The sequence below is a fragment of the Argentina anserina genome, chromosome 1, assembly GCF_933775445.1.
Source record: "Argentina anserina chromosome 1, drPotAnse1.1, whole genome shotgun sequence".
Taxonomy (NCBI): Eukaryota; Viridiplantae; Streptophyta; class Magnoliopsida; order Rosales; family Rosaceae; genus Argentina; species Argentina anserina.
This window is the reverse complement of record NC_065872.1, coordinates 4,012,730-4,026,793: the sequence shown is the minus strand read 5'-3', so window position 1 is coordinate 4,026,793 and position 14,064 is coordinate 4,012,730. Positions and strand designations below refer to the sequence as shown.

At 38.3% G+C, this 14,064-nt stretch overlaps 2 protein-coding genes across 2 annotated transcripts; one reads left to right on the top strand and one right to left on the bottom strand.

Annotated features, from left to right (window-relative positions):
- Positions 1-6,403: 6,403 nt before the first annotated feature.
- On the top strand, positions 6,404-7,071 carry LOC126797117 (uncharacterized). The gene has a single exon (XM_050523795.1). It carries the CDS (start codon positions 6,412-6,414, stop codon positions 6,871-6,873), a length of 462 nt encoding a protein of 153 aa, XP_050379752.1. The 5' UTR covers positions 6,404-6,411; the 3' UTR covers positions 6,874-7,071.
- Positions 7,072-8,699: 1,628 nt separating this feature from the next.
- Positions 8,700-13,170, bottom strand: LOC126804059 (aldehyde dehydrogenase family 7 member A1). The gene is made up of 15 exons (XM_050531857.1): positions 13,005-13,170; positions 12,760-12,899; positions 12,544-12,630; positions 12,285-12,416; positions 12,028-12,100; positions 11,829-11,851; positions 11,646-11,709; positions 10,949-10,994; positions 10,532-10,712; positions 10,264-10,440; positions 9,942-10,106; positions 9,695-9,835; positions 9,509-9,606; positions 9,155-9,304; positions 8,700-9,060 (listed from the first exon to the last, which is right to left on the bottom strand). The coding sequence occupies exons 2-15, from the start codon at positions 12,895-12,897 to the stop codon at positions 9,006-9,008; spliced, it is 1,530 nt and encodes a 509-aa protein (XP_050387814.1). The 5' UTR covers positions 12,898-12,899; positions 13,005-13,170; the 3' UTR covers positions 8,700-9,005.
- Positions 13,171-14,064: the final 894 nt, after the last annotated feature.

Here is a 14,064-nt window from a genome sequence, read left to right as displayed (position 1 = left end):
TGAAGTCAAGAGTGTGTATGTTTAAATACCCGAGCTACAACAGTTTGATCAGTCATTTTAACATCATGAGGTTGAATGAGATGATTCGATTTATTTGGATTTTGGAACAATGGGAAAACTATCCTTCTAAACCTTGGGAGATTCCAATTAAGATTCCCTTGCTATGCATTCTTTTCATAAACTTATATATAATCGGATAAATAAAACACAAAACTTTAGTCTATCATTTTACTTAAGGATACAGTATGATGTTTCATTATGGCGCAAAGTTAAGCATGGCTCCTACTATTTTAATTTCTCCTATTTTTTCAGTCAATTACGCTAAAGAGAACGAGAAAGTCCTATCTTCATACCTCAAATCCGATCGATGAAAAATTGCTATGATATGATTTATATCCCCTTGCTGCCTAGGATATGGCAATAATATATATGAAGTTTGCAAATCTTTCAGAGTCATAAATTTTGGAAAGGTTGATTTCGTTGTGTGGGGACATTATAATGTCGTATGTGAATTCATGTCATACGATATTCAATCAGAAATGATGCCTTCATATCGACAAGATCAAAGGTGGTAGGGTTGTGCTATTAACACACCCCAAAATGTTATTCACATACTCCCTCTTGTTGGAGAATGTGGAAGAATGAACTGTAGAATGAAAATTGAAATAACTCATAACCAAAAGCAGAAAATAAAAATGATAGAGAACACCGGGATTTAACGTGGTTCGAAAAAATGCATACGTCCACATGTAGCAACAATAAATAACCTCCACTATACGAAGAAAGGTTACACATAGAGAAACACTACTTTAAGACTCACATTTGAAGGGATACACTCTCACCCACTTTATTTTGCTACACACACAAAACTCTCTACTTGGAGTTTTCTCTATATCTCTCACTCTTGATCACACACAAGATGATCTCTCTCCTATTGTTCTTTTATGTTTATTGCATCATTTTTCATGCCTTTATATAGGCAAATATTTTTGTGCAATTCATGCATTTGCATGTAACATACATGTAAGCAAAGTCAATTTTCTTCCTCGATTCATGTCAAATGTTGGCATGTTCATCAATGCATTCTTCTTTCTTTAACAAACAAATCAGCCACCTACCACCATAAGGTTGTAGATTTGTTTCTTACCTTCAACAAAGGCTGCTCCAAGTTTCAACAAAATCAACTTCATCAATTAATGGGTCATCAAATCAATATGTGTGTTTGATTTACTCATGTGAACATCACGTTTTCTCACCTCCATTAAGGAGGGATTGACCCTATCACCTCTATGATGAAAGCCGATCATAAAACAAATTTAATGGGTGAAATTTATAAATTCAATTAAATCCTAGTTACATAATAATAAAAGGGTGTATAAATAACAATTTAGGGTGTGGTTAATAGCACAAGCCAAAGTAGTAATGTCAAAATCGTATTATAAGTTGTAGTAATTCGTCATATATATGAAACGAAATGGTCGTACCACCATATGAAATGTGATATTCACTTGAATTACTTCAATGAAGCACATATCTTAGTCCATTGAAAGCAGCATATTAGTCTAATGTTAAGATGCGACACAATTTTCGCTTACATGCCAATAATATAAAAAAAAAAGTTCACCATCGGTACCCAAACTATTGTGGCAAGGTCAATGTAGTACCCCAACTCTGAGTTGTACCAATGTAGTACCTAAACTTGTAATTCGCTATCAACGAAAGGTCTGAGCCCAATTTCCGTTACATCTCCGTCATCTCGTTCACATGTCCTGCATGTGATGAAACGACCCCAAAATTTCGAGCTTAAAAACTCAAATTTTAAAGTCGTTAAACACAAAATAATCTCAATGAAATCGAAATCATTTAAAATGTCACAGCGGATCATTACTGAGTTCTCAATAAAACTCAGACAAACCAATTATTACAACCCAAATTTATAATCCATACATAAAATTGGAAATGTAATAATCCTCACAATCTCTCACAAAACTCACAAATAAAACCACACCAATTCTCACACACAAATCAACGCTAGAATCCTCACCACAAGCAGGATACGAACAACTTCGAGTCTCCAGAGTCGTCACTCAATCTCCACTAATCAACACTTGCGGAATTATCCCCTACACCATCGAATTGGTGCACCGTGATTGTAAACACAAACCCGGTAAGCTTATAGCTCGTATGAGTAAAATGAAAATATAATTCGCATATCAAGATATACGAAAAATCACAATCAACAAATATAAATGCCCTCATGAGTCAATGGACGGCCCATCTGATTGTCCCAAAGAAATATGAAATGAAACGCTCATGAGAAATTAAGTAACCCTTCTGGTTACCCAAATGCATTTATAATACGGGTACCAAGAACACTGGTACACATCTGTTACCCCTCTCGTAATACACCGCCGATATTGGATAACCACCCGCTACTCAACATCCAAAACAATATGAGTACCCATGAGCAAATAACCACCCGTTACCTCACATGCAGTACTACGGCAGACAGACTAGAGCTCTAACTGTATCGTAACTTTCGCCCGGCCAAAGGCTAGGTTCCGACTTGCCAAACACGTACAATAATCTCACATCATATTGTACCAAGAATCAAGTCCAAAGACAAATCACAATTTAACAATCTCCATGTTAAAATCACGTACAATAATCACACATCATATTGTACCAAAAATCACATGCTCGATAAAATCTTGTCATCAAAATGACATCATCACAATAACATCATAACAGTATATTATATAACAAACTATATATATATATATGTATTTATTTACCATTTATACAATACATATATATAATCCATTATATCATATACATGTCATAATTTATAAACACGTTCAAAGACAAAATATTTAACAAACTCCATATTAAAATCACATGCTCGTCATCGAAATGACATATTTCAAATGAATTCATAACAGTATATATTATAGCAAACTATATATATATGTACTTATTACAATTTATACAATATATATATAATCTACTATATTGTATACATGTCGTATCTCAATATTTAAAACTCTTGCAAAAATCTTGGAATCACCGCAAGGGTAGATTCATAAATATGTGAGATTTTACTCACCTTATCGACTCGAGCGTAATTCCACAATTTCCGAAGATAATTCATTTCCTTAATTTATCGATCACCTTGAAAAGATAAGAAAAGAATTTAGAAACATTTCGTAAACCTTTAAATGCCGAAACAGTAATAATCGGTTACTGTTCAGCAATTTTCGGTTTTACGAATTTACTGTTCGATGTTCACTGTTACTATTCACGGTTGCTATTTATGTATTAATGTACAAATACACATCCAATACATATCTATGTACATACTGTTTACGTATTTTTGTACGTATAAATACTATTCAAATGTACGTACTATCTCAGTAAATATTAATTACTTATTTACCCTTTTGAATTTACTTTTTACCTTTATTAAAAGTAATTTATATTTACAATTACGGTACGTAAATAAAATTTACTTTTACCGTACGTAAATAAAATTTACTTTTACCGTACGTAAATAAAATTTACTTTTACCGTACGTAAATAAAATTTACTTTTACCGTACGTAAATAAAATTTACATTTACCATACGTAAATAAATTACAAAATTACCCTTCCGGAAACACTGTTCACGCGCCGCCGCACGTGGCGGCGCGTGGGGTACACACGCCACTCACCGGCGACCGCGCATGGCGCTCACGCGCCACCCACTGTGGCAGCGCGTGGGGCCCACGCGCCGACACCCACCAAGGCGCGTGTGACGCCACCGCCACCCCAAAACCATCCTCCTTTCTCCCCTCTTCCTTCCCACGGCATCCCACCGTGCCTAGCCACCTCCACGCGGCCACACGCGCCGCCTAAGGCGGCAGTAACCTCTCCTTCCACCTCTCTCTCCGATCTCCACCAACAACCTCCCAATTCACCCAAAAACATCACACAATCATCACAACCATGAATCAAATGCCTCCTTACCTAGATCGGAGTTCAATCGCGTTGCAAACGCTTGAATCGTTGATGAGCTTTGTGCAGGAGCTTCTCTCGTCGATGCGGCACCTTGGCGGCGAGACGAGGCACGGCGTGCTATAGGGTGGTAGCGGAGGGTCTCGTGATGCCCCAGGGAACAGCGGTGAGGGCACAGTAGCTTGAAGGCGACGATCAGGGCGCGAGGCAGAGGGTCGGGAGAACGAGAGAAGCTTGCGGCGGCGAGGCGGAGCGCTGCAAGCTCGGGGTCGCTTGCGGGGGAGCTCGCGAGGCCGTAGGGCGTGGCGGTGAGGACCACGTCGCTCCGGCTGAGGAGATCGCCGGGGTGAGTCGAGGGGAAGGTGAGATCGGGGAGAGAGAGTCGCGAGGGGGAGAGAGAGAAAGGAGGGAGGCGCGGGTGAAGGGTTTTCAGAAATGGAAACCATAATCCCAAAATTTTCCTATTTATACTTGTTTCTAAAATCGGAAACGAACTTCCGATGTTAATAACTTTAACCTCCGACATCCAATTCGGACGCGTCACATGTCCACGTACTCGTATCGACGAGCTCTACGACTTTCATGAAGAGAGTTTTCGCAAACGATCGACGGAATAAAAGTCGATATATACGTTGCGGAAACGTAACGTTTTTCGAATTAAACGTTCTGAGAACGTTCCCGTTTCTCGTTTCATAACGTCGCAACCAATCACACTCATTCTAATTAAATTTCACAATTTTATAGAATTCAAATCAAACTCAAGTATTGTTTGAAAATTAGGGTTATTACATGTGACTACAAAAAAAATTCAATAGCGGTACCCAAACTCTTGTGGCAAGGTCAATGTAGTACCCAAACTCTGTGTTGTACCAATGTAGTACCCAAACTCTGAGTTGTACCAATGTAGTACCCAAACTCGTTTTTCGCTATCAATGAGGGGTCTGAGGCCAATTTACGTCACGGTTTCGTCTTATGGATCAAAATAAAAATGGTATTTACCTAAATAACTCTATGTGGGTTCTAAGGCACTAAATAAGAAACTCTTACAGTAAATATCTATAATTATGAAACAACTTACAAATTGGGCAAAACACCAACCCATTCTCATTATGCTCCGGGCACCTCACCACCATAGTGTGGCATCGAGGAGCTCCACCTCCTCTCATCCCCACCGCCTCTTCTTTCACCATCAACACCATCTTCGAGTTCCTCCACCTCTCCTTGTAACCCCTGATCCATCGACACGTCATGATTGCAGACCTTCACTCTGAGATTCTCGACCACTAACCGCACCGCTTTACATGCCTCGAATGTCGTAGGTGGAAGGAGAGAAGGTCGTAGGTGGAGGATGTGAGGGAGACGATGTTGTGGCTCAAGGCGGAGCTTGGAGAAGTCGTCATCGTGATTGAAGAGTTTGGAAGAAACACAACTTGTAGTGTTGCTTTGCTTCGAAATCTGAGCTCAGAAATACAATGTGGAAGGACTGAGAGTAAAGGAGAAGGAGAAGAAAATGAGAAAATACAAGAAGTTATGACACGTGACCCAGAAGATGGAGTTGTGATAGAAATTGGCTTCAGACCCCTCGTTGATAGAGAAAAACGAGTTTGGGTACTACATTGGTACAACTCAAAGTTGGGGTACTACATTGATCTTGCTACAAGAGTTTGGGTACCGATGTTGAATTTTTTTTTGTGGTCACGTGCGGGACACATGACCGAGATAACGAAGCCGTGACGGAAATTGGGCTCGGACCCTTCGTTGATAGCGAATTACAAGTTTGGTACTACATTTGTACAACTCAGAGTTGAGGTACTACATTAACCTTGCCACAATAGTTTGGATACCGATGGCAAAATTAACTCTAATATAAATAGGTGCATGCAAAAATGGCATTCCATCTCATATATCTGAAAGGCCTTTTGATAAGATCTCATTCCCTTTCTGCCTAGGATAAGGTTTATCTACTTCTCTGGTCATGTTAGTATCAGATTGTCCTATGCATATCAACCTCAGTGATCTTCTTCTTCTTCTTCTTCTTCATGGAACACATGCTCTGATAGAGAATGCCCGTACACAATGGGTTTTGGGTCTGGGAGGAATAGAATTCCAGTCCAACTAATTGGAATAATTCTCAAAAATGTTATCTCTTTTCATGCCAGTATTCAAGGGTACTTACCAAATCTATTCACCATTTCTTAAAATTTACTTCCCAAATATGGACCTACAGTAATTTTAACCACCCAATTTAACGCATGAAAATAAAAATACCATCCGAAATTTCATTACACAAGGACCTTAATTGTAGCCAGAAATTTAATTCCAATACAAAAGCAGAGAGAGCCTAAATATTGCAAAACAGAGTCCTACAAAAAACAGAGTGACAAAGACCAGACTTGAATGCTCTCTGCTCTGCCACCAATGGCCATCACCGACTCTCATCCTCCCCAACCCTCCACCGCCCCTAAACCAAACCCTCCTCCTCCACCTCAACCCGAAGTCCGCTCCGTCAAATGCGACTCCTGCGGCTTCACAGAGGACTGCACCGCCGCGTACATCGCACGCGTCCGGGAACGCTACCAGGGCCGGTGGATATGTGGCCTCTGCGCCGAGGCAGTTAAAGACGAGGCCCTCCGATCAGATAGTCTCATTTCAACCGAGGAGGCTCTCAACCGCCACATAAGCTTCTGCAAGAATTTCAGATTGTCTAGTAAGGAAAACACAGAGCATCCTATTCTGGCTATGGGTCGAATTTTCCGCCGGAGCTTGGATACTCCGAGGGCTATCCGGTCAAACTCCAGCTCGTCTCTCGGTGACGTACAGAGGGTTCATGGGCCGGCGCTTCTGAGGTCCGGAAGCTGCTTCCCTGCTCTCAATAGCTGAGTTGATATGAAGGTAAATATATGAAAACAGAGGAACTCTGTTTTTGTGCTTAGAATTATTACATCAGAAACATAATTGGGTTAATTAGTTTATGCTTCAAATGGTTTCATAGAACTGGGATTTTGTAGATATTAATTTCTAAGACTAATGGGATTCTTTATCTAGACTTTCATTGTATATATGATTCTGTTCATGTCAGTTTTCGTTCATTACATCTTTGCTCATCTTGTATCGGATTTTGAACAATGATCTGTTTGATTGGAAATGAATGGCATCATTTTGTTTTTGTTCTTTTGATTTTGGTCAATTAAGGGAGATGAATGTGGTGAGCAATATGAGCATTAAGTATGATTTTGTATAGATTTTAGTGTTCATGAAAATGATGCCACTGTTTGGAAAATAATGAAAACTTTCTGGTGAACAGCGAAGCGAATTCAATTATGAATTGCTGGCTTTTCAATTTTTTTTTCATTGACTGAATCATAATTGCGGTTAGATTCTTACAGTTATGGTGTCATTATGTTACATTTTGGGCACAAAATGAAATTGCTAAGAAATTTCCCCCGAGGAAAATGCAATGCTATAGTTTTGATTCAGAGGGCTTTGAGTTGGTGCACTTTTCTGTGTACTTGAGATGAGTGACCTTCATAGCTCAGGCTCCTTCTGTGTAGATATTTATGTCAAAAGGTTTCTATTTTCTGAAAAAATGAACACTTGGGGATCTGACAAAAGAGACCCAAGAATTTTTATGGGACATATAGATTCACACCCTAATATCTTCATTGGCATAACATAGGGGTCAGATTCAAGGTTTTCTTTGTCTGATTTTTGTGTTAAAAGTTAAAAAAGAAGGTTGGCCGGTGGAGTTGTATCCTTCCTAATTTCGAATTTTCTCGAGTTTTTTTCCTTGTAAACGCTCGCCTACATTTATGTGTCTATCTCTCTCTCGTAATAGAAACGTGGTTTATAAAATTAATAGGGAAAGATCACGATCTGTGATCGATCGACATTCTAATTACATACGACGGATCAAACTCGATTCTCAATTGTTTCTTTTTTTTAGCCAAATTTCATATTAGTCAAATGCGATTTTCCATTTCCATCCGTTGCAAAACGTAGTAAAAAGTGGGAAATCGTGTTTTTCCTGTGGAAATCTTCATTTTGATTCTTGTTTCAGTAGCAACTGCCAACTCAATTAGAGTGGGACTTTTCCGTTATGCACTTTTTCTCAAGCAGATTACCTGAACCTATTATAAAAATGTCAGCCAAAAATTAGTTTATAATTTTGGTCCTTGTCATCTTCAACCTTCTTCACTCCAACGCTTGCCAGTTGCCACTGCACTCGAAGTGGACATTGACACTTCATATCCTGTCAAACCGTCCACGGTTTCTTTCATATAATAGAAAAGCTTTGACAAGAAAAGAGGCAACAATATTGAAATAGAGTAGCCACAGACTCACTGATACCAGCCCATGCTCTGCATGTGGGTTATCAGTAATGTGCAATGGTTACAGACTTCGTTTGTCCGAGACTCCGAGTCGGCGCTTTAGTGCGCTCTAGTGTTCTATAGAGTTCCGGTCTTCTAAAGTGTTCCGGAGACGGAGCTCAAGTATTCTATAGTGTTCCGGAGTCTCACAAACTAATAGCTTAGCGATATAGGCCATATAATGAGCTTACCTATCAAATTATGATATTTGGTTCTGCAGAAACGCGTTTGCTAAAAGCATGTCCAGTGCTTCTTATTTATGATATTATTTCTGCAGGTTTATTATTAGCTTGGACCACAATAATCATAATGTTGTTGGGTCCAATTTCATTGATGTGGTCAGATCCCAAATGAAGTTTTAGAAAAGCAAATGAGTAGCTCAAATGACAGAAGAGGATACTATTTCTAAACATTCTGCATTTATTTTTTGAAGGTTAGAAATGTAAACATTAGTCATGTACCAACTCATACATATGAGTTTCCTATCGAAAAAACTCATACATATCAGTTCAGGCTTTCATTGAACATATTCAAGCTGGTAGGGGAATCGTAACCTTGAGAGCAGCTACTGCAGAATGTACTTTCTTGATATGTCATGGCGGAAAGTTAGAGACTATACCACACCTCAATGGGAAGACTGGTTTATCAGCCGAAATTGATGCCCTGAGCAAGCGGTAGTTCGCTCCCATAGTTGATTGTACTGTCAGGGATATGAATTGTTCAGATTATTGATTGAATAATTAAAATCAGTTTCACAATCAATGCAGAAGAATTTTAGTATAATGAAACATTACCATGTTGCGCGTTTCATGTATTGCTTCCACGAGTCACTCCCCGCTTCTCGGCCGCCACCAGTTGCCTTCTCTCCACCAAAGGCACCGCCAATCTCAGCGCCATTAGTAGGAATGTTTACATTCACTATACCACAATCACTGCCATGTGGCCTGCATCCAACCCCAAAGTCAAATAATGCAAGTTAAAATCCTCAAAGGTACTTAAGACTGGTGTAACATTCTGAGGAAATTGACAAAAGATGAGATACAGTCTCATCATAACAACTTTCTATGACTCCAATAAAGATAAAAGACAAGAAACAAAAGGCAAGGACACCTGTAGATATTTTTGAAACCAAATCTTCAGAAACTCACCCAATCCATTTAAAGAGAATTTCTGGCTTTCTTGTGAAGATTGAGCTACTTAATCCTTGTGATACAGAGTTGTTCAGTTCAATTGCTTCATCAAGAGACTGCAATTTTTCAAACAAGAAGTTGCAAGTTTTAATCTTTAAAACTCATAAAAACCATCAATAACATAACTTTCCAAAGTGACACTACCTTGAATTTCATAACATAAAGAACTGGACCAAACAATTCTTCTCTCACCACAGCTGCAGTTGGAGAAATCTCAACAATTGTTGGCTGCACATAATTGCCTTCTGACTCTACAGTTGATCCACCAACAGTAATCTTTCCCCCCTGAAGAAGAAAAATGTAGAGCTAGACATAAACATTGTTTTTCTTTTCTTCCACCATGTGTGTTTCTGTATATAATTATAAAAAACTTTCCAGAGACAGAACATGCCTGAGATTTAATAGCCCCAATCCCCTTCTCAAAATTCTCCTTTGAATGATGAGTATGTAGTGGCCCAACTAGAGTTCCTTTCTCCAAAGGGTTACCAATCTTGACTTGCTTGTAAAGCCCAACTAGCTTATCTAATACAATCTGATATATGCTTTCATGAAGAAACTGCACTCCATCAAAGCCACACATGCACAAAAATTTGTACAAATTTATTTACCAAAAGAACACAGGGCATGAGAAAGCAGCTATTTGTAGAAGGCAGTTAAACTTCTATGACAACCAAGAAATTACAAAAAGATATCCTGTAAAGCTAAATAGTTACCAATCTGCGGCACGATGTGCAGCGCTGACCAGCAGTACCAACGGCTGCAAAAAATATAGAACGCACTGCCAACTCGATGTCAGCATCATCCATAACAATTATGGCGTTGTTCCCACTTAATTCAAGCAAGCATTTACCAAACCTATCACTGACGATTCGTTGCACATGCTGACCCACCTATATTTGGTATTGTGATAGCTATGCTTAGCACAACGGCAAAGGAATAAGAGGAAAAAAGTTTTAAGGCACAAGTATGTAACCAGTGTACCTTTGAACTTCCAGTGAATGAAACCAGGGGTATTCTTTTGTCTTTTGCTATTGCCTCACCAACTTCAGCTCCCCCACAGAAAGCGGTAAATATAGCCCCGGGCAAGTTATTTTTCTCAAGAACCTCAGCAATTAGCTTTGTCACAGCAATAGTTACCAAGGGAGTTGTTGGTGCACCCTTCCTACAATACATAGTTTTAATGTAATTAGTGTCCAAGAGGACATCTTTTGGTAATACAATCCATCATTTTGATGGATTCATCTGCCAAAACTCAAACTCTGACATCTATAAGAATGGAAAACAAGAAGGAAGCCCAGCTCCAAGATCGGCAAGGGCTCCTCGTGTAGGTTGCCATCCTCCAATAACCAATGAGATATTGAGTAAAATTTCTTGTCAATATGTCATCTATACACTTACCAGACAACACAGTTACCACAGACAAGCGCAACGCATGCATTCCATCCTAAATCACCATTGAAATTAGCCACATGTAAGAATGGTTGGAAAGTAAAATTCATAAACCATTCATTGATTCACAGAGACAAAACATAGCATACTTTCAATGGATTATAGTTTCTAACCGTATGTTTCATAATCATATACTAATACATAATTTATTACAGAGTGACCATGCTAAGTAGGTTCTCCAGGCACATTCACAGATCAGAGAAGGAGAAGAATGGTGTTGGCAACTTGACACTGAATGCACTTGCTAATATAGTGAACAAAACCATATATTTAGCATTCATTGAAGAGATCGATATCTGAAAGAAGGAAATAGGACATTTGTCTTTCTTTTGTTTTTTCTTAGAAAATAAGTTCCAATTATCTGTTAGTTCCAGAGCCAACTACTCCTGATAGCTAATAAATGAAATGAAAAGGAAAATATAGACAGTTTGCCCACAGAAAATGACATTTGTATGGTTGCATGTATGTTTTTAATGAGAGATTATATAATAGTGGATGCCTCTAATGCTTCATGTTTAATGTAAAATTACTATTATAGGTGTAATAACGAGTAGATCCAACATCATGCCATGACTTCTTGTGCATAAGAAAGAGTTATTTGTATAATGTTGCAAGCTTGTCAAGACAACACATAACAAGAACTCACCAAGAACAGCACAAGGGAAATTGAAAGCAGTGATGACACCAACTATTCCCAATGAATTCCAAACCTATGGTGAGTAAAATGCACAATATTGTCAATTGTATCATAATCAACATCAGGTACTAATAGGTTAATAGTCAAATGACAAGTCTACAGATTAAATAAGGTTAGGATCTGGTATTGTACCTCAAACATCATATGGTTTGGACCTGGAAAAAAAATAAAACCAGATGTGGATCAAACAAAAAAAAAGGACCACATTGCACTAAGCAAATAACAACTAGAGGCGTTTATGTACTCATAGTGGAGCCTTTAAAACTCACTAAGCTATTCACATTAGCAGTTACTATAAGGATAACAGGATAAAAGTTAAGGTGGAGCTCACGTTCTGAGGGTATGATAGATCCATTCAGTTGACGGCTCAATCCAACACAGAAATCACACATATCAATCACTTCCTGCATACATCAGTACCACAGAATTACTGAAAAATTCAAAAAAAAAAATGCTATTGAAGACTTAAATACAACAATAGCTAACACTTCTAACAGCTACAAAACTCAATCTCCACTTTACGAGATTAACACCAAATTATCACTGAATGAATGTACTTAACCCATGAACAAATTTGAACTTCAATACCTGAACTTCCCCAATTCCCTCAGCCAATATCTTTCCCATCTCGAGGGACACAAGCCTGCCCAGATAGTCCAATTTGGCCCTTAATGCATCTCCTATCTGTCTAACAATCTCACCTCTCTTTGGCGCTGGAAGCTGCACACAAAAACACATTACATATGAATCTGAGTTAAACTTGAACAAAAATGAAAATTCACACATCATCTGAGTTGTAACATCATCAACATAAAACAATTAAGCAATGGGAATGAAGAGAACTCACACTCTTCCATGTCTTGGATGCTTCACTACAAGCACGAATCCCCTCCTCATAGTCATCTATAGATACCTCGGTGACCTTAGCAATTTCCTACCATCCCAATGCACAACACATCATCATTATTATGGGTTTGTTTCATTCAATTCAAATCTGGCTTTCCTCACAAAAGATCAAAACTTTAATACATAGAATTGGTCCTTAACAACAATCAAAACAAACCTGATTGTCTGCAGGATTGAAAGTAGAGATAACTGGGCCAGTTGCCTTCCACTTCCCATTTATGAACCCACCTGGATTCTCCGGAGCCAAACCAATCTTCCCTAGAAACTCATAATCCTTCTCTGTTCCGAAACTCATCTCTGCATATCATGATTTACACATCAAAAACAAAAAACAAACAACATCAACAACAACAAAAACAGAGCAAACATCTGATCACAGGTTGAACTTGAAAGCTGAGTTACCGAGACAAAAGCCAAGTGATCAGCGATGAGAAACGAGGAATGAGAAAGTGGGTAATGCCGTGACGGATGTGGATTACAAGAAGGTTGTGTGTTTTATAAGTGAACTGCTTTGTGGATATGGTGAATTGGTGATTGCTTGAGGCAGTTGAGTGTGTATTTAGTTTAGGGTACCGATCAGATTGGAGTGACACGCGGGTACTACTGACAATGTGATTTAGGAAATGACCAAATGAGCCAACCTAACATTTGGAAGTGAGATCTGAGCAGAGACAAAATGGCCAAGTTTTGGCAGCAAGCTAAGGTGTGGAAGTGTTATCGATCAATGTGGGTCGTTATAGGATCTGATTGTGTTGTTAAATGCATGATTTAGTGTGGTTTTAAGTGAATATGGCTGAGGTTGTAAATGTCAGAAATTACGGATCAAGTGCGTGGTTTCCGGTGCATTTTAAGAACAAGAAAAACCTACTAAATACCAATACTAATAAGACTTCGATGTGATTCTCAAATGTTTTGGCCAATGATGATCGTTTCAAGCATTAGTATATTTGCAAATCAAAGTGTCTAGAATGATAGCTTTAGCTAATAACTAGAAGCTTCATGTGATATATTATCCATATGTGACACACTAGAAATTCCCGTGAGACTATAAATAGAAATTTCTAACAATTGAAACATCTTTTATATGTTATTAGAATTTCGAGAATCTCATTATTCTATTGAATAACTATCTATATGATGTTGGATACTTAATATTCAGTTATTCATGTGATGCACGTTGTTATACATACAAAAGTTTCTATTTTGTACATTCAAGTTCATACATTAAGCTTTTCTATTGCTTATGCAGGATAATCTATTGCCTATGTAATGTAATGTACATATGTACAGTGCATATTTTATCGTGTAATCTTGGTCTCTATACAAATGATGATGTTACACTTTGACTAGTAGATCACTAACCTTCTATAGCTCTAATAAATGAAAAGTGAGAAATGATTTTTAATTTGTTATGACCCAAACAACTGAAAACGAACCAAAAGAGTCATCATCCTTGGATATT